Below are 20,469 nucleotides of genomic sequence, written 5' to 3' on the forward strand. Positions count from 1 at the left end.
CTACATTAAACTAGTTCTATAGCAGTTAATTCAACAGTGGGAAGTTAGCTACATTAAACTAGTTATATAGCAGTTAATTCAACAGTGGGAAGTTAGCTACATTAAACTAGTTCTATAGCAGTTAATTCAACAGTGGGAAGTTAGCTACATTAAACTAGTTCTATAGCAGTTAATTCAACAGTGGGAAGTTAGCTACATTAAACTAGTTCTTTAGCAGTTAATTCAACAGTAGGAAGTTAGCTACATTAAACTAGTTATATAGCAGTTAATTCAACAGTGGGAAGTTAGCTACATTAAACTAGTTCTATAGCAGTTAATTCAACAGTGGGAAGTTAGCTACATTAAACTAGTTATATAGCAGTTAATTCAACAGTGGGAAGTTAGCTACATTAAACTAGTTCTATAGCAGTTAATTCAACAGTGGGAAGTTAGCTACATTAAACTAGTTATATAGCAGTTAATTCAACAGTGGGAAGTTAGCTACATTAAACTAGTTCTATAGCAGTTAATTCAACAGTGGGAAGTTAGCTACATTAAACTAGTTCTATAGCAGTTAATTCAACAGTAGGAAGTTAGCGACATTAAACTAGTTCTATAGCAGTTAATTCAACAGTGGGAAGTTAGCTACATTAAACTAGTTCTATAGCAGTTAATTCAACAGTGGGAAGTTAGCTACATTAAACTAGTTCTATAGCAGTTAATTCAACAGTGGGAAGTTAGCTACATTAAACTAGTTCTATAGCAGTTAATTCAACAGTGGGAAGTTAGCTACATTAAACTAGTTCTATAGCAGTTAATTCAACAGTGGGAAGTTAGCTACATTAAACTAGTTATATAGCAGTTAATTCAACAGTTGGAAGTTAGCTACATTAAACTAGTTATATAGCAGTTAATTCAACAGTAGGATGTTAGCTACATTAAACTAGTTCTATAGCAGTTAATTCAACAGTAGGAAGTTAGCTACATTAAACTAGTTCTATAGCAGTTAATTCAACAGTGGGATGTTAGCTACATTAAACTAGTTCTATAGCAGTTAATTCAACAGTGGGAAGTTAGCTACATTAAACTAGTTCTATAGCAGTTAATTCAACAGTGGGAAGTTAGCTACATTAAACTAGTTCTATAGCAGTTAATTCAACAGTAGGAAGTTAGCTACATTAAACTAGTTCTATAGCAGTTAATTCAACAGTGGGAAGTTAGCTACATTAAACTAGTTCTATAGCAGTTAATTCAACAGTGGGAAGTTAGCTACATTAAACTAGTTATATAGCAGTTAATTCAACAGTGGGAAGTTAGCTACATTAAACTAGTTCTATAGCAGTTAATTCAACAGTGGGAAGTTAGCTACATTAAACTAGTTCTATAGCAGTTAATTCAACAGTAGGAAGTTAGCTACATTAAACTAGTTCTATAGCAGTTAATTCAACAGTGGGAAGTTAGCTACATTAAACTAGTTATATAGCAGTTAATTCAACAGTAGGATGTTAGCTACATTAAACTAGTTCTATAGCAGTTAATTCAACAGTAGGAAGTTAGCTACATTAAACTAGTTCTATAGCAGTTAATTCAACAGTGGGATGTTAGCTACATTAAACTAGTTCTATAGCAGTTAATTCAACAGTGGGAAGTTAGCTACATTAAACTAGTTCTATAGCAGTTAATTCAACAGTGGGAAGTTAGCTACATTAAACTAGTTCTATAGCAGTTAATTCAACAGTAGGAAGTTAGCTACATTAAACTAGTTCTATAGCAGTTAATTCAACAGTGGGAAGTTAGCTACATTAAACTAGTTCTATAGCAGTTAATTCAACAGTGGGAAGTTAGCTACATTAAACTAGTTATATAGCAGTTAATTCAACAGTGGGAAGTTAGCTACATTAAACTAGTTCTATAGCAGTTAATTCAACAGTGGGAAGTTAGCTACATTAAACTAGTTCTATAGCAGTTAATTCAACAGTAGGAAGTTAGCTACATTAAACTAGTTCTATAGCAGTTAATTCAACAGTGGGAAGTTAGCTACATTAAACTAGTTATATAGCAGTTAATTCAACAGTGGGAAGTTAGCTACATTAAACTAGTTCTATAGCAGTTAATTCAACAGTGGGAAGTTAGCTACATTAAACTAGTTCTATAGCAGTTAATTCAACAGTGGGAAGTTAGCTACATTAAACTAGTTCTATAGCAGTTAATTCAACAGTGGGAAGTTAGCTACATTAAACTAGTTATATAGCAGTTAATTCAACAGTGGGAAGTTAGCTACATTAAACTAGTTCTATAGCAGTTAATTCAACAGTGGGAAGTTAGCTACATTAAACTAGTTATATAGCAGTTAATTCAACAGTGGGAAGTTAGCTACATTAAACTAGTTCTATAGCAGTTAATTCAACAGTGGGATGTTAGCTACATTAAACTAGTTCTATAGCAGTTAATTCAACAGTGGGAAGTTAGCTACATTAAACTAGTTCTATAGCAGTTAATTCAACAGTGGGAAGTTAGCTACATTAAACTAGTTCTATAGCAGTTAATTCAACAGTGGGAAGTTAGCTACATTAAACTAGTTCTATAGCAGTTAATTCAACAGTGGGAAGTTAGCTACATTAAACTAGTTCTATAGCAGTTAATTCAACAGTGGGAAGTTAGCTACATTAAACTAGTTCTATAGCAGTTAATTCAACAGTGGGAAGTTAGCTACATTAAACTAGTTCTATAGCAGTTAATTCAACAGTAGGAAGTTAGCTACATTAAACTAGTTGATGCAGTTACCAAAACAGCTGTATAGTTTGACTGGTAAAAGTTATTTCTGTTCTAATTTTAGATTTGAATAGCAGAGTAGACTAATAATATGCTCTACGTTTTTGTCGAAGCTACTGGGAAAGGGGTCAAAATAGCTGATTAGTGTCAAAGTCACATTGTTTTGAGTGAACAGAATGTTGGAAGTCAGATTTAAAATGGGAGATTTAAATAAAGGGAGCTTTATAATGTTGAAGATATCCCATTAAAGAGGAAGAGATTTTCTAGGAGGAAAAAAAGCTTAATAGTTTAAAAACAATTCCAGACCGGTCAACACGTTTTAAAGGGAAATGCGTTCACAAGTGTCATTAATCATCAGACAGCTGTCATCTTCTTAATGTCAGAGTGCCAATCAACAAGGAGCTGCACCTGTAACTAACCACTATCAGACATCAGAAACTTCTTGATCTCTTCATCTGTCAAGCCTAGGCAATGGGACAAAACAATTCCTACATCTCTCGTGTGCTTTTTTCTGACTTGGTAATGCTGCTAAACCAGATCTAAAAGAAAATGAAAAAAAATACATGAATGTAATTTAGTGTTAATATGGTCTCTGTAAGAACATGTCCAGATACAAGACAGTGTTGTCCTGCTACCTTGTCTCCATAGAACACACATAGAACCTCAGCTCTCCACAGGACACGTCATTCCAGCCCTGCCCACCTGTTGTCAAGGCAACAACAAATCACACTTCAGTTATGTGTGTGTGTGTGTGTGTGTGTGTGTGTGTGTGTGTGTGTGTGTGTGTGTGTGTGTGTGTGTGTGTGTGTGTGTGTGTGTGTGTGTGTGTGTGTGTGTGTGTGTGTGTGTGTGTGTGTGTGTGTGTACCTCCTGTGTGTAGCTCCATACAGTTCTCCCCCTGTCCAGAGTTACTGGGATCATCCTCCTCCCAGTAAAAACTGTCAACAGCTGAGCCGTCACTCCACAGCCACATCCCCTCCTTATCACAGAAAACCATTGATTGATTGATTGATTGATTGATTGATTCCACTACTTTTTGTTTTTAAACAGAAAGTACATTGAGCTATTTCCTGTGTAACCTGTAGACATTTGACAGATTGATTGACAGACTGACTGACTGATGAATTACTGACCCAGTTTACCTGAGCTGCGTCATAGCCTCCTATCCAGACCGGCTGGTATGTGTGTCTCCTGACCAGATCCTGGACAAACATCTGTTGACCAGGGCTGTGAACCGACACCAGGTTCCCTCTGTGCTGGGAGCAGTACGACTAGAGGGACAGCCAGAAAACACTGTGTTAGCCCGCTGAGCTAAAGCCCAGGCAGTACCTCAGGGAGCAAAGATCAATGCAGGCTAGAAATTGATATTTTCTGAAGTAAATGTGTGCTTGCTAGTCTTGAAGTATCAATGGTTGTGAAATAGTAGTAGTAATTAGTAATTGTCTCTCCCTGTTACAAGTGTTACCTCTGCAGTGGCCCAGGTGGCCCAGACGGGGTAGAAGGAGAAGCAGCGATGATCATTCTGATGCCACCCGGCTGGGCATGGTGACTGGGAGTCCACCCCTTCCACCTCCTCCTCTGTAGTGTTCACCACCCCCGAGGCAGCATCCACCCCTGGAACAACAACAACAACACACACCGACAGTATGTACTGTTAAAGAGCTGTGGTTGACTTAGTTTACCTGGTACATTAAAGCAATTAATGGAATAATCCCAAAAGTGCAAAATAAACTACATGAAGTAGCACCTCAAATACTTTATAGCATTTAGAGTTGTGTTTGACCAGATACAATGCAATTTTACAGTTAACAAATTGACAACAGACTTTCAGCATGCTTATAGAGGTGGATATTGAACATGTACGACGCTTACAAAAATGGTTGATGATTGGCTGAGTGAAAATCATGATAAAAAGATTGTGGGAGCTGTTTTGTTAGACTTCAGTGTGGCCTTTGACATTATCAATCAAAGTCTGATACTGGAAAAACGTATGTGTTATGGCTTTACACCACCTGCTATATTGTGGATAAAGAGTTACCTGACCTGCCTAGTTAAATAAAGGTTACATGGTTTTTTAATTACAGAACACAGAGGGTGTTCTTTATCATTGAATTAAACTATTTACACACACACTGTTTCATTTCAAGTTTCAACTTTTATATTTGCCTGTTGCGAGGTGCAGAGCCATCACTGCCCAACAAAGCAGCAGAGACATCCTACCAACCGATCTACAGAGGAAACAATGATATTATATTACATAACAACATAGCTTTACATTTAATAACCTTTAATAGTGTTAAAGGGATCATGAATACCATTTTAACGTCTCTGTGTGCATTATGAAGGAAGGTAGTGGTTGTTTCACGAGCAAATGCTATCTAGCATTAGCACAATGACTGGAAGTCTCCAGGTACGGTAGCATTGCAAATGTACCTGTAGACTTCCAGTCATTGCGCTAGAATCGTACATTATGCATTTAACATAACTTAATTTAAAATGACATTGCATAACATGACAAAACATAACACAACTTTTAAGTGACATAAGTTAACATGACATAACAGAGCAGCTCCATCTGTAACATAGTACATTACCTGTACATAGATCAGAGAATGTTGAGAGTACCTGAGCTAGCCAGTAACACTGTGACAGTAGTAGTAGCTTGGTCCTGGTAGGATAGCTCAGAGCATCTGCTCTTTTCTACCTGCTTCTGGCTTGGATTAGTCACTGTTGAGGAGGAGGAGGAGTGAATTCAGATGACGTGAGGAGAAGAGATGAGGAAATGATATGGTACTGCAGAACAGCAACCAGCCCATATCGTCCTCTCTACACTAGTGGTTGTGTCCTAAAAGCCTCAGCCCTGCCCACTCTCATTATCAGTCAGACTAGAATCACATCAACATCCTGCTAGTTCTAACAACACATCTCCTGTTCTGACAGACTAGAATCACATCAACATCCTGCTAGTTCTAACAACACATCTCCTGTTCTGACAGACTAGAATCACATCAACATCCTGCTAGTTCTAACAACACATCTCCTGTTCTGACAGACTAGAATCACATCAACATCCTGCTAGTTCTAACAACACATCTCCTGTTCTGACAGACTAGAATCACATCAACATCCTGCTAGTTCTAACAACACATCTCCTGTTCTGACAGACTAGAATCACATCAACATCCTGCTAGTTCTAACAACACATCTCCTGTTCTGACAGAAGACACAGAGCAAACCCCTCAGACACGCACTAACCTTAAGTAAGGTCACACACTCGCTCTCTCGCTGTATCACACTTACATATTATAGTGCATGTTAATGTACAAAGAAACTTGGTTGCAAAAAAAAAACATCTTTGCATCTCAACAAATTATTATTTAGGATTGAAAAAGGACTTCGGGCTACACTTGAATGTCTAAAACCAGATGGATCGTTTGACAAATGATGATGGACCTGCAAATTGATTTTGACAAACAAATCAGTCCAAAAACGGTCTCTCTCTTTCAAAATCCCCATGTGGCCCTTAAGCCAAAATGACTATTAAACCCACCCTGATGTAAAGGGACAAGAGGAGAGAGATAGTGAAAATCAAATCAAATCAAATCGTATTTGTCACCTGCGCCGAATACAACAGTTGTAGTACACCTTACAGTGAAACGCTTACTTACAGGCCCTAACCAACAGTGCAGTTTTTAAGTAAAACATTGTGTGAGTGAGAGAGAGAAGAGGGAGAGAGAGAAAGAGAGGGAGAGAGAGAAATAAAGAGAGGGAGAGAGAGGGAGACTTTCTTTACTGATACATTCTCATTTCATTTCATTAAAACCTCCCCACACTCCCACCCCCCTTTAAAAACAAATAGCTAATGTGCTGCATAATCACATGTACAGATGGAGGGAGAGAGAGAGTGAGAGAGTGACAGAGAGAGACAGAGAGAGACAGAGAGACAGAGAGAGAGAGAGGGAGGAGAGAGAGACAGAGAGAGAGACAGAGAGACAGAGAGACAGAGAGAGAGAGGGAGGAGAGAGAGACAGAGAGAGAGACAGAGAGACAGAGAGGGAGGAGAGAGAGACAGAGATACAGAGAGATGGAGAGAGAGAGCTAAAGGATCAGCCCCCCAGCTACACCACCTCCAGCTTAGACACAGAGCTTCTACAGGACCAGATCAACCAGTGCAGGACCCAGCTGAAGAACTCTGTCCAGGAGCTGAGAGAGAGCCTTACCACAGCGCTTGAGGAGGTAAAGGCCACCATGAGGAGAGAGCCTTACCACAGCACTTGAGGAGGTAAAGGCCACCATGAGGAGAGAGCCTTACCACAGCGCTTGAGGAGGTAAAGGCCACCATGAGGAGAGAGTCTTACCACAGCTATTGAGGAGGTAAAGGCCACCATGAGGAGAGAGCCTTACCACAGCGCTTGAGGAGGTAAAGGCCACCATGAGGAGAGAGCCTTACCACAGCTATTGAGGAGGTAAAGGCCACCATGAGGAGAGAGCCTTACCACAGCACTTCAGGAGGTAAAGGCCACCATGAGGAGAGAGCCTTACCACAGCTCTTGAGGAGGTAAAGGCCACCATGAGGAGAGAGTCTTACCACAGCGCTTGAGGAGGTAAAGGCCACCATGAGGAGAGAGCCTTACCACAGCGCTTGAGGAGGTAATGGGTCACCATGAGGAGAGAGTCTTACCACAGCACTTGAGGAGGTAAAGGCCACCATGAGGAGAGAGCCTTACCACAGCGCTTGAGGAGGCGAAGGCCACCATGAGGAGAGAGCCTTACCACAGCTCTTGAGGAGGTAAAGGCCACCATGAGGAGAGAGATAGTGCAGCCTTTACCTTTACCCACAACCATCCCATACCGACCACCCTTTACACACACCCCAGTCAAGAAGGAGGCTCACATGGGGACACCTACTACAGAGAGAAGCTCTCTGGCCCCCCCTGACACACCCCCACACACCCCTCCTTATACACAAGCCCTGTGTACCCCAGCCCCAGACCGTAAACCAACTACTCTGGTAAAACCCACTGAGGTGGCCATCCTCCTTGACTCAAATGGGAAATTCATCCAAGAGGAGAAACTCTTCCCCCACCACAAGGTGTACAAAATATGGTGCCCAAAAATGCAGGCTGCACTCCACATCCGTCCCAGCCTGACTTTGGCACACCAGGCCACATTATTATTCACACTGGCACCAACAACCTGCGAGAGGAGAAGGAGAGAGTAGGCAGCCTGGTCAACAGAGTAGCAGAGAGGGCCTCTGAGTGGTTCCCCAACTCCCACATCACCATCTCCACTCTGCTGCCCCGCAAAGACTTTCATCCCCGTACCATTCAGAAAGTCAACGCTGACATCACCAGAGGGTGTGGCCTACTCCCGAACGTGCACGTTGCTCACCACCCAACAATCACCCCAGAGCACCTGCACGACCACTCCCACCTGAGGAAGCAGACAGTTGGGATATTTACCAAGTCTCTAAAGGACGTGGTACTTGGTAGACAAACACCCCATGACGCACTGGACAGAGGATCACCCAGAGACCCCCAACTAGACCCAGCGCACCCCACAGTCCCCACCCACCACCAGAGTATCATCACCTCCATCAGCTTAGCCAGACTGGACCGGGCCCAGCCTACTACCCTGCAGCAGACCACCACCTCTACCAGACCAGAGAGGAAGCCCCCCTGGCCCAGACCTGGCCCCTGTCCGCTCCACAAGGACCAACGCAGCTACACGGAAGTCCTCAGAGGACAGGAGAACTCTGTAGGATTGAGTGAGATTAAACAGCTCCTCCAATACATCTGCACTAAACTGCACTATGCGCACAAACACACAGCTATTGTACTACAAGTTTACTTACTATGGCCCATTTATTGCTTTACCTCCTTACTCCATTTGCACACAGTGTATATAGATTTTTCTATTTTGTTATTGACAGTACTTTTGTTTATCCCATGTGTAACTGTGTTGTTGTTTTTGTCACACTGCTTTGCTTTAACTTGGCCAGGTCACAGTTGTAAATGAGAACTTGTTCTCAACTGGCCTACCTGGTTAAATAAAGGTGAAAAAAACAAACCCCCCCAAAAACAGCATTCCACCTGCCACAATCAACAGCCTGACCAACTCTAGGTGAAGGAGATGTTTGTGGCAAATGATGGTTACACCAGATACGGACTAGTTGTCTGATCCATGCCCCTACATTTTTTAAAGTTATCTTTGACCAACAGATGCATATCTGTATTTCCAGTCATGTTGAATCCATAGATAAGGGCCTAATGAATTTATTTCAGTTGACTGGTTTCCTTATAAGAACTAACTCAGTAAAATCTTTTAAATTGTTGCATGTTGAGTTGATATTTTTTTGTTGAATGTAGTATTAATGAAACTATTTGTTTTCATATTATAATTTTGTGTATATATTTGGTTTTTATGTATTTTCAATTTTAACGTGTCATCTTCAATCATTTTAAATGGATTTTATACATCTGTGGTTGTATTGTGTTTTTACATTGTCAAATCTAATCCTCAAGCGGGTCACGGAACACACCTTCCACGTTGTTCATTATTTTCCATTGAACCCATAGCCCCTCGTTGATTATCCCTCACATAACATTGATTAGATGGTATGACTTGAATTGAAGGATTTTCCCTTTTGCCTTGACATTGGCAGGATGTTTTTACACAAGGAAGTGAATCCTCCATATTACCTTTTTAAAAAGGTATTTTTCTTTGTTTTCTTACAGTTTACAGTATATGTATTGTGGTTAGGGGTTGTTTCTGGACAGGAATGCCAGGTCCACTTTGACATTATGCTGAAGTTTTTCTTAATGGAAATTCAGTCCACCACTGTGTCTTGTCTGATGTACAAATCTATAGATGGAATCCATTTAACATTCCCTATTTCTCCACTAAACCACTGGTTTGTTACTCATACACCGCATATCGTTGTAACAGGGGAGATGTTGATTTTAGTTAGGCTATAGAAAATATAACAAGTAGTGAAATAACACAAACATTCTGAAAGCGGTTAAATATTTATTTCAAGAAAAATACACATAATCGTATTTTTTTTAAAAACTTTTGAGATTTTTCCCAATAATCAACATACACAATAGATAATCTACAGAATACAGGATGAATAAGGTAATAAAAAAAAATATATTTTCCTATAAGTGAAGAACGTTATTATCCCCAAACTACAACAGTGACTGATATACAATACATTTAAAATAGTAGTTTTATGTCAGTGTATATATTTCACCAACAGAAAATGAATGGCGCCAGACATCTGTATACCCAATGTGACATTTTATGCCTTTCCCTAACCTTAACCCAAACCTCAGTGAAGCAATACCTGAAATTAACCATCATCAATAAAGTATTTTTTCGGCCGGTCGAATATCCAATTCCTAGTCCTATACATTGGGACGAATTTCAGCATAGTTTTTAACGATGGAAGAGAAGCGAATGACTTTGACCTCATTGGTTTTGGTCTTCTTGTCATCCCACTGGTACTCTGGAGACAACAGCTTGCTGGGCTTGTTGTAAAGCAGGTACCTGTTGAGGTGACTCTCCTCTTGCCAGGCAGCCTCGATGGAATTCCTCGCGTCCTCTTCAAGCTGGTTCCGACAAACCTTTGTTAGTGTATACACATCCTCCACGGACCCTCCGAACACAGCCCCGGCGTAGTAGTAGTCTCCCTCATCCATGGGGATGTAGGCTGTCGAGGCTGGGCGCCGTTCATATGTGAAGAGGTCACGGGTCGCCTGGTAAAACCATGGGTGAATCACAGCAACCAGCCTGCCCAGAGACTCGGCCCCCCAGCGAGCGTGGAACTTGCTGTCCACGTCCAGACAGAAGATGTAGTCAGCCTCCCTGCTGATCTGACGTTCTATGGCTGTCTGAATGATCTCCATCCTCCGGGCTGATATCTCCTGCCAGCGGTTTGAACCTGGGACCTGGATCACACTCAAATGTCTCCCCTGGGACAGGTTCACTGATGGAACATCGTCGGGACGATCAGTGAAAACATAGTAGCGCACGTTGAAGTCGACCATGAAGTGCTTCTCTGCTGTCTCCAGGAAATCTTGGAGAAAGCGGACGTATCTGTCAGAATTTAAAGACACACAGGTAACTGACAAAATATAGGAAACATCAACATAAAGGGTACTTAATAGAGAGTTGGGCCACCACCAGCCACCTGGGGCCACCACCAGCCACCTTGGTCCACCACCAGCCACCAGAACAGCTCTAATGCACCTTGGCAAAGATTCTACAAGTGTCTGAAACTCTATCGGAGGGATAATTTGGTGTTTTGTTGATGGTGGTGGAAACACTATCTCAGGCTCATTTGGATTGAGATCTGGTGACTGGCATATGGTTTACATCGTTTTCATGCTCATCAAACCATTAGGTGACCACTTGTGCCCTGTAAATGGGGGCATTGTTGATCTGGGGGCATAGCCACGGTAGCAAAAAGAATGACTGAAATAATGGTCAGCCCAGCCTTTTTATACATGACCGTTAGCATAATGGGATGTTCATTGCTTAATTAACTCAGAAACCACACCTGTGTGGAAGCACCTACATTCAATATACTTTGTATCCCTCATTTACTAGTGTTTTCCACTATTTCGTCAGTTACCTGTACATAACATAAGGGTTTAAGGTGCCTTGCTCAAGTGCACAATGGCAGTATCAGGCTCCTGCGATTCTGATGCCAGAAACCCTCTGTAACTGTATGGTCATTCTCATAGGACTGTATAGGACATACTTAACCGTTTCTGAACAGAAATTACAGTCTACCAGGAAATAAACAAAGTAGTACAGTTATTCAAATCTTAGCCAAGCTGTGAATCATGACATCATGATATTGTATTACCTGCCATGTGACATTAGCTGGTTATGTTCTCATACACTGAGTGGTTTTTTGTTGTCTTGCCCATTCACCATCGGAATGGCACACATACACAATCCATGTCTCAATTGTGTCGAGGCTTAACAATCCTTCTTTAACCTGTCTCCTCCCCTTCCTCTACACTGATTGAAGTGGATTTAACAAGTGACATCAATAAGGGATCATAGCTTTCACCTGGATCACCTAGTCAATCTGTTATGGAGAAAGCACGTGTTCATAATGTTTGTACACTCAGTGTAGTTTCAATGTTGTAAAAATAATGATAGTTTAACTTCCCTTTTGAATATTTTGGAAAAGTTGTAGGCTACTCACTTTCCAACGGCAAACACTGTTGTTGCTATGGTGAGGTTCATGGACTTGTAGATTATGTCGACGAGGTTAGGGTCAAAGGTTCCTTCCCAGACGATGGGTGCCAACCATGGGGTGACTGCCACCACATCAGTACGACTAAAGAAACAGAACAAGATCAAGCCTGACTGTGTGGTACTGATTATGATCTCAATGTTTACAGATATTCAGATCAAGCCTGACTGTGTTGTACTGATTATGATCTCAATGTTTACAGATATACAGATCAAGCCTGACTGTGTGGTACTGATTATGATCTCAATGTTTACAGATATACAGATCAAACCTGACTGTGTTGTACTGATTATGATCTCAATGTTTACAGATATTCAGATCAAGCCTGACTGTGTGGTACTGATTATGATCTCGATGTTTACAGATATACAGATCAAGCCTGACTGTGTTGTACTGATTATGATCTCAATGTTTACAGATATACAGATCAAGCCTGACTGTGTTGTACTGATTATGATCTCAATGTTTACAGATATTCAGATCAAGCCTGACTGTGTGGTACTGATTATGATCTCAATGTTTACAGATATTCAGATCAAGCCTGACTGTGTGGTACTGATTATGATCTCAATGTTTACAGATATACAGATCAAGCCTGACTGTGTGGTACTGATTATGATCTCAATGTTTACAGATATACAGATCAAGCCTGACTGTGTGGTACTGATTATGATCTCAATGTTTACAGATATACAGATCAAGCCTGACTGTGTTGTACTGATTATGATCTCAATGTTTACAGATATTCAGATCAAGCCTGACTGTGTTGTACTGATTATGATCTCAATGTTTACAGATATACAGATCAAGCTGGAATGTGTGGTACTGATTATGATCTCAATGTTTACAGATATACAGATCAAGCCTGACTGTGTTGTACTGATTATGATCTCAATGTTTACAGATATACAGATCAAGCTGGAATGTGTGGTACTGATTATGATCTCAATGTTTACAGATATACAGATCAAGCCGGAATGTGTGGTACTGATTATGATCTCAATGTTTACAGATATACAGATCAAGCTGGAATGTGTTGTACTGATTATTATCTCAATTGTTTTGCAAATAAAGGTCCTTGAAAAGATGTGTGGTATACTAGGCTACACGCTGATGTGGAAGTTAACAATGATAAGTAACTAACATAAGATAACAACACTACTCACCCCACCAAGACACTGGGCTGCTTGTACAATAGCCTTGGAGAACAAAATGTAATTCATTAGTTAATGAAGATATGCGCTGATGTTATTGCTCTCTCAAAAAAAGGTGCTAGTACCAAAAAGGGTTTTTAACTTCACTATAAGGGAAACCTTTTTGGACTGTGGAGAACCTTTTGATATCTGTTTTTGGATAATAATTCATAAAAAAATTGAATAATAGGATAGTAGTTAATTTTTTTATTTTATTTTGTTTCACCTTTATTTAACCAGGTAGGCAAGTTGAGAACAAGTTCTCATTTACAATTGCGACCTGGCCAAGATAAAGAAAAGCAGTTCGACAACATACAACAACAAAGAGTTACAAATGGAGTAAAACAAACATACAGTCAATGATACAGTAGAAAAATAAGTCTATGTACAATGTGAGCAAATGAGGTGAGATAAGGGAGGTAAAGGCAAAAAAAGACCATGGTGGCAAAGTAAATACAATATAGCAAGTAAAACACTGGAATGGTAGATTTGTAGTAAAAGAAAGTGCAAAGTAGAAATAGAAATAATGGTGTGCAAAGGAGCAAAATAAAATAAATAAAATAAATAAATCCAGTAGGGGAAGAGGTAGTAGTTTGGGCTAAATTATAGATGGGCTATGTACAGGTTCAGTGATCTGTGAGCTGCTCTGACAGCTGGTGCTTAAAGCCAGTGAGGGAGATAAGTGTTTCCAGTTTCAGAGATTTTTGTAGTTTGTTCCAGTCAACCCAGTCTAATCTAGGTTGCTTTTAAAAAAAATGTATAAGGGTGGTTGCGATAATAACATTTGTATAATTTCCGTGTAGTTTTTTAATCCAAGTGGTTTCACCCTTGGACGTAAACATGAAGTTTGTGGAGAACTGATTTGGGGGGTTGGTAATTAGGTAGTGGTGTGTTCTCCAGAGGCTGTGAGATTTAGTTACGTTAAGACTCTTTAACCTGTTAGGGCTAGGGGGCAGTATTGACACGGCTGGATAAAAAACGTACCCGATTTAATCTGGTTACCACTCCTACCCAGTAACTAGAATATGCATATACTTATTACATATGGATAGAAAATACCCTAAAGTTTCTAAAACTGCTTGAATGGTGTCTGTGAGTATAACAGAACTCAAATGGCAGGTCAAAACCTGAGAGATTCCTTTACAGGAAGTGGCCTGTCTGACCATTTCTGGAACTTCTTTGCCATCTCTATCTTTTACTAAGGATCTCTGCTCTAACGTGACACTTCCTACGTCGTCCATAGGCGCTCAGAGACCGGGAAAAACCTGAATGTCGTCATCCCAGCCCCAGGCTGAAACACATTATCACCTTTCTCAAGTGGCCGATCAAGGGACTCTGGGCTTAGGCGCGTGACCTGACCGCCCCGTCTTTGTGATTTTTTCCTCTGTTTGCCGAAAAGGAGATTCCCGGTCGGAATATTATCGCTTTTCTACGAGAAAAATGGCATAAAAATTGATTTTAAACAGCGGTTGACATGCTTCGAAGTACGGTAATGGAATATTTAGAATTTTTTGTCACGAATTGCGCCATACGCACGACCCTTCTTTACCATTTCGGATAGTGTCTGGAACGCATACGAACAAAACGCCGCTATTCGGATATAACGATGGATTATTTTGGACCAAACCAACATTTGTTATTGAAGTAGCAGTCCTGGGAGTGCATTCTGACAAAGACAACAAAAGGTAATCAAACTTTTATAATAGTAAATATGATTATGGTGAGTGCTAAACTTGCCGGGTGTCTAAATAGCTAGCCCGTGATGCCTGGGCTATGTACTTAGAATATTGCAAAATGTGCTTTCACCAAAAGCTATTTTAAAATCGGACATATCGAGTGCATAGAGGAGGTCTGTATCTATAATTCTTAAAATAATTGTTATGCTTTTTGTGAACGTTTATCATGAGTAATTTAGTAAAATGTTAGCGAATTCCACGGAAGTTTGCGGGGGGTATGCTAGTTCTGAACGTCACATGCTAATGTAAAAAGCTGGTTTTTGATATAAATATGAACTTGATTGAACAAAACATGCATGTATTGTATAACATAATGTCCTAGGGTTGTCATCTGATGAAGATCATCAAAGGTTAGTGTTGCATTTAGCTGTCTTCTGGGTTTTTGTGACATTATATGCTAGCTTGAAAAATGGGTGTCTGATTATTTCTGGCTTGGTACTCTGCTGACATAATCTAATGTTTTGCTTTCGTTGTAAAGCCTTTTTGAAATCGGACAGTGTGGTTAGATTAACGAGAATCTTGTCTTTAAATAGCTGTAAAATAGTCATATGTTTGAGAAATTGAAGTAATAGGATTTTTAAGGTTTTGAAAATCGCGCCACAGGCTTCAAGTGGCTGTTACGTAGGTGGGACGAATTCGTCCCACCTAGCCCATAGAGGTTAAGTTAGAGTGATTGAGGTTTGTATATTGTTTTGTGTTTTCAGTGTTCTATATTAAAAGTTAACATGAGCACTCAACCCGCTGCGCCTTGGTCCCTTTCATACGACGACCGTTACAGAACTTCCCACCACCAGCGGACCAAGCAGCGGGGCCCAGGAAGAGGAAGGATCCTGGGCCAGGGAGAGAAGGGAGTGGAGGACATTTTGGACATGGGAGGAGGTAATGGCAGGGGACAAGACCCTGCCATGGAAACAGGTGGAGACAGCGAGGGAGGAACGACGAAAGTGGAGCGAAGTGCGGGCCCAACGGAGGATGCATGAGAGGCAGCCCCAATAATTTTTTGGGGAGGGGCACATGGGTAGTTTGGCTGGGCCAGGGTTAAGCCCCAAGCCAACTCCAGGTGCTTATCGGAGGCAGCTTGTTACTGGTCAGGCCCCGTGCTATGGGGTGATATGCACGGCGTCGAGGCCGAGCATTCACAGGCCGGTGTGCGCGGTGCCAGCGCCCGCATTTACCAGGGGGAAGCGGGCATCCAGCCAGTAAGGGTGGTACCAGTACTGCGCTCAAGACCGCCAGTGTGCCTTCACGGTCCAGTGTATCCTGTTCCTGCTCCTCGCACTAGCCCTGAGGTGCGTGTATCCAGTCTGGCACATCCAAAGCCAGCACCACGCACCAGGCCTCCAGTGCGTCAGCCCAGTCCAAATCGTCCTGTTCCTGCTCCCTGCACTAGCCTTGGGGTGCATGTCTCCAGTCTGGTATCTCCAGTACCAGCCCCACGCATCAGGCTTTCAGTGCGTCAGCCCAGTCCAACTCGTCCTGTTCCTGCTCTCCGCACTAGCCTTGGGGTGCGTGTCTCCAGTCTGGTACCTCCACTACCAGCCCCACGCATCAGGCTTTCAGTGCGACAGTCCCCGTCCAGAGCTTCCGACGACAGTGCCCCGTCCAGAGCTTCCGACGACAGTGCCCCGTCCAGAGCTTCCGACGACAGTGCCCCGTCCAGAGCTTCCGACGACAGTGCCCCGTCCAGAGCTTCCGACGACAGTTCCCCGTCCAGAGCTTCCGACGACAGTGCCCCGTCCAGAGCTTCCGACGACAGTGCCCCGTCCAGAGCTTCCGACGACAGTGCCCCGTCCAGAGCTTCCGACAATAGTGCCCCGTCCAGAGTGTCCGACGACAGTGCCCCGTCCAGAGCTTCCGACGACAGTGCCCCGTCCAGAGTGTCCGACGTGTCTGACGTCTCCAGTCTGGTGCGTGGGGCTGGTTTTCAGTGTTCTATATTAAAAGTTAACATGAGCACACAACCCGCTGCGCCTTGGTCCCTTTCATACGACGACCGTTACACCTGCATCGAAATCGCTAAGCAGTTTATTATGCTTGTACAAGCATTATGCCGATGCTTGTATCGCTTTATCGTAAACATGTGTTCAATGACGTCCAAAGCTTCGAAAACAACCACCTGATTGGTTTGGTATTGGTGGAAGACCAAAAGTCTGCACTACGGCGTGTGCCACGTCATTTATAATCATTTGACGATTAAACGATGAAACGTTTGTGGAGGACTGATTTGGGGTTGGTAACTTTTGACTAGTAATTCATTTGATTAATAATACGGTGTTTTCTATTCCATGAAAAATAAAAAAAAACTCTGGGTTTCTGTTACGGCTTGGTAGTCGTGGTGGAGGAATGAGGCGCAGGAAGCAGCGAACACAGGGTAGTGGTGTTTTTAATATACACTCACACAAAAACAAATGTTCCCAAACACAGGGGAGAAAACAAATACGGCGTAAAACAACGCCGACACGAACATAAGCTGTCTGACAAGAAACAATCCCGCACAACACGGAAGCGGGCCAGCTAAATTAAATAACCCCGCTAATTAACTAAACTGAACACAGGTGCCCAAAACCCAAAAAAGGGAAAACCAAAAAGGGAATCGGTGGCAGCTAATAGGCTGGTGACGACGACCTCCAAGCGCCACCCGAGCAGGAGGGGGCGCCACCGTCGGTGGGAATCGTGACAGTTTCTGTTAGGATGGAACGGAAAATGTGGCGCTGTACAACGTGACGGTCGGCAGTACAGTACTGGGCTATTTAGCTAAAGAATCCCTGTGTAGTGCGGACAGGAGACCGGGGTTCAATTCCCTGACGGGGAAGAAGGAGTAGGCTGTCCTTGTAAATAATAATTTGTTCTTAACTGATTCCATATGTGTTATTTCATAGTTGTGATGTCTTCACTATTATTCTACAATGTAGAAAATAGTAAAAATAAAGAAAAATCCTGGAATGAGTAGGTGTGTCCAAACTGGTACTCTTCGTAACTCAACATTTTTATTATGTATCTCGACAGAATAGACAGATCAGAGCAAATGGCTAGTCACACTATCTAATGTCACGTAAGACAATCTTTGTATATTTTTTATTTAACCTTTATTTAACTGGGCAAGTCAGTTAAGAACAAATTCTTATTTACAATAACAGCCTAGGAACAGCCTAGGAACTGCCTTGTTCAGGGGCAGAATGACTAAACTTTACATTGTCAGCTCAGGGATTAGATCTAGCAACATTTTCGGTTACTGGCCCAACACTCTAACCACTACCTGTCGCCACGAAATGTATGTATCTTTCCAAGATTGACGAAGAGTAACATGAAAAAGGAATTTGAAGTAAATGGCAACCAAAGTCAAATTTAAGAATCATTGTGGAAAAAGAGGATCTTAACAGTGACCCCCAGGCTCTTCCACATCAGGAAACACATAAATACTGGTATCAGAATCACTTTATTTGACAAGTACATTTGCACATAGGCCTACCTGTAATGTAACTTAATGAATAGCTGCTGCCAGCAATAGACAATGTACAAACAGAATACAGACACAAAGTCAACACATAAAACTCTGGAGTAAAGCTGATTGACAGTGAGGATATTTACAGATGGGAAATATCTGCAGAATCAAGCTCAACTGGTAGAACTGGTAAACTGTCGAACAGCAAACTTTAAAGCTGACAAAGTACTATGTGAAACAGTCTAGTTACCTCGTTGCAGAAGAAGCTGTGGCCAGGCAAAGGCAAATGTTTAGATTCTCACATTGATTTATGATGTATAGACTCATTCTTTAGATAATATTACATTTATTTGGTGTTTTTTTACATTTTCATGACATTATCAATCATTTCAGATAGCTGTATGTATTCATGTGTTAAAGCTACATTCAAATCTTTTAATTTGACAAGTTAATTAATTTCACTCGTACATTTTAGCCCAGTATGTCTTTACTCTTTTGGCCCGTTGTCATCCCATCCCTCCTGACAGTACCACTGCATGCTTCCAGAGGGAGGAGAGAGAGGATTGGACTGGACTTCCCATCCCTCTTGTGGCTCGTTTGTCTCTGTGTCCCATTGTTTGCATTGTTTGTGTGTGTGTGTGTGTGTGTTTCACACCTCTGTGTGAAGCACTGTCCAGACATTGTCCAAATAATCGTATTCATTATGATGGAAAACTGCTCCTAGATCAGCACTCCTAATCTGAGATGCTTTGTGGACAGAGCTGATCTTGCTGCTGCTCTCTCTCACCTGGCCAGTTGTGAGGGCCAGTTTATAATGCCCTTGACCTGCTACGTCCAGTATGGGAAGGGAGCTCACTGAAGGAGATGATGTGCTTAATGTCACCAGCAGGGAATTTGTAACAAAGTGTCATTTTTTTGTGTATTTATTTTGAATTACAGTAATGTAGATTTGTAAAATGTGTCAACTGTAATGATCTTACAGCAATATTGATCCCTTTATATTAATTATGTTATTCCCCACAGAGAAGATGAGGATTCCCCCCCACTGCTGTCTCTAATGCTGCCTGTACTGAAGGTTCAACCTCCATCACTCCACAAAGGCCCCAGTCCTCTTCCACTACCCCCACTGCGGGCACTGGCACCACACCCCTCTGGTGCCAGTTCATCTCAACCCTCAGTTTCCTGTAATCCATGATCAGCTCCTTTGTCTTGCTGATGTTGAGGGAGAGGTTTTTGTCCTGGCACCAAACTGCCAGGTCTCTAAGCTGTCTCGTCGTCGTCAGTGATCAGCGCCGTGTCATTGGCAAACTTAATGATGGTGTTGGAGTCATGTGCGGCCACGCAGTCCTGGGTGAACAGGGAGAACAGGAGAAGGCTAAGCACACACCCCTAAGGGGCCCCCGTGTTGAGGCTCAGCATGGCGGATTTGTTTTTGCCAAACCTCACAACCTGGGTGCGGCCCTTCAGGAAGTCCAGTGGTCGATTTCAGAGGGAGGTGTTTATTCCCTGGGTCCTTAGATTAGTGAGGAGCTTGGAGGGCACTATGGTGTTAAACACTGAGCTGTAGTCATTGAACAGCATTCTCACATAGGTGTTCCTTTTGTCCAGGTGGGAAAGGGCAGTGTGGAGTACAATAGAGATTGCGTCATATATGGATCTGTTGGGACAGTATGCAAATTGGAGTGGGTCCAGGGTGTCTGGGATGATGGTGTTGATCTGAGCCATGACCAGCCTTTCAAACGATTTCATGGACACAAATGTGAGTGCTACGGTGCAATAGTCATTTAGAAGGAAAAGGGGATACTTCATTGGTAGTACAACTGAATGCGTTCAACTGAAATGTGTCTTCCGCATGTAACCCAACCCCTCTGAATCCGAGAGGTGCTGGGGCTGCATTACTCAACATCCACATCATCAGCACCCGGGGAACAGTGAGTTAACTGCCTTGCTCAGGGGCAGAACGACAGACGGCTTAACTTGGCGTTCTTGGGTATGGGGATTATGGTGGTCTGCTTGAAACATCTGGACATTACAGACTGGGCCATGGAGAGGTTGAAAATGTCAGTGAAGATA

At 42.1% G+C, this 20,469-nt stretch overlaps 1 protein-coding gene across 8 annotated transcripts in view; it reads right to left on the reverse strand.

Annotated features, from left to right (window-relative positions):
• Positions 1 to 20,469, reverse strand: part of LOC106594602 (uncharacterized) — a 126,609-nt gene that overhangs the window by 15,280 nt on the left and 90,860 nt on the right. For 2 of the 8 annotated variants that reach the window (XM_045713243.1, XM_045713246.1), the window contains exons 2-5: positions 4,918 to 4,979; positions 4,217 to 4,365; positions 3,885 to 4,022; positions 3,619 to 3,730 (exon numbers count right to left, since the gene is read on the reverse strand). The exons of 3 other annotated variants lie outside the window; for them this stretch is intronic. In XM_045713243.1, coding sequence (XP_045569199.1) covers positions 3,619 to 3,730; positions 3,885 to 4,022; positions 4,217 to 4,365; positions 4,918 to 4,979 — 461 coding nt within the window. Of the gene's footprint in view, positions 1 to 3,618; positions 3,731 to 3,884; positions 4,023 to 4,216; positions 4,366 to 4,917; positions 4,980 to 5,345; positions 5,479 to 11,974; positions 12,110 to 20,469 lie in introns of those variants that run through there. 3 more of the 8 variants (XM_045713245.1, XM_045713244.1, XM_045713242.1) reach the window with 3 other exon arrangements.

Source organism: Salmo salar, unplaced genomic scaffold (assembly GCF_905237065.1).
Source record: "Salmo salar unplaced genomic scaffold, Ssal_v3.1, whole genome shotgun sequence".
Classification (NCBI taxonomy): domain Eukaryota; kingdom Metazoa; phylum Chordata; class Actinopteri; order Salmoniformes; family Salmonidae; genus Salmo; species Salmo salar.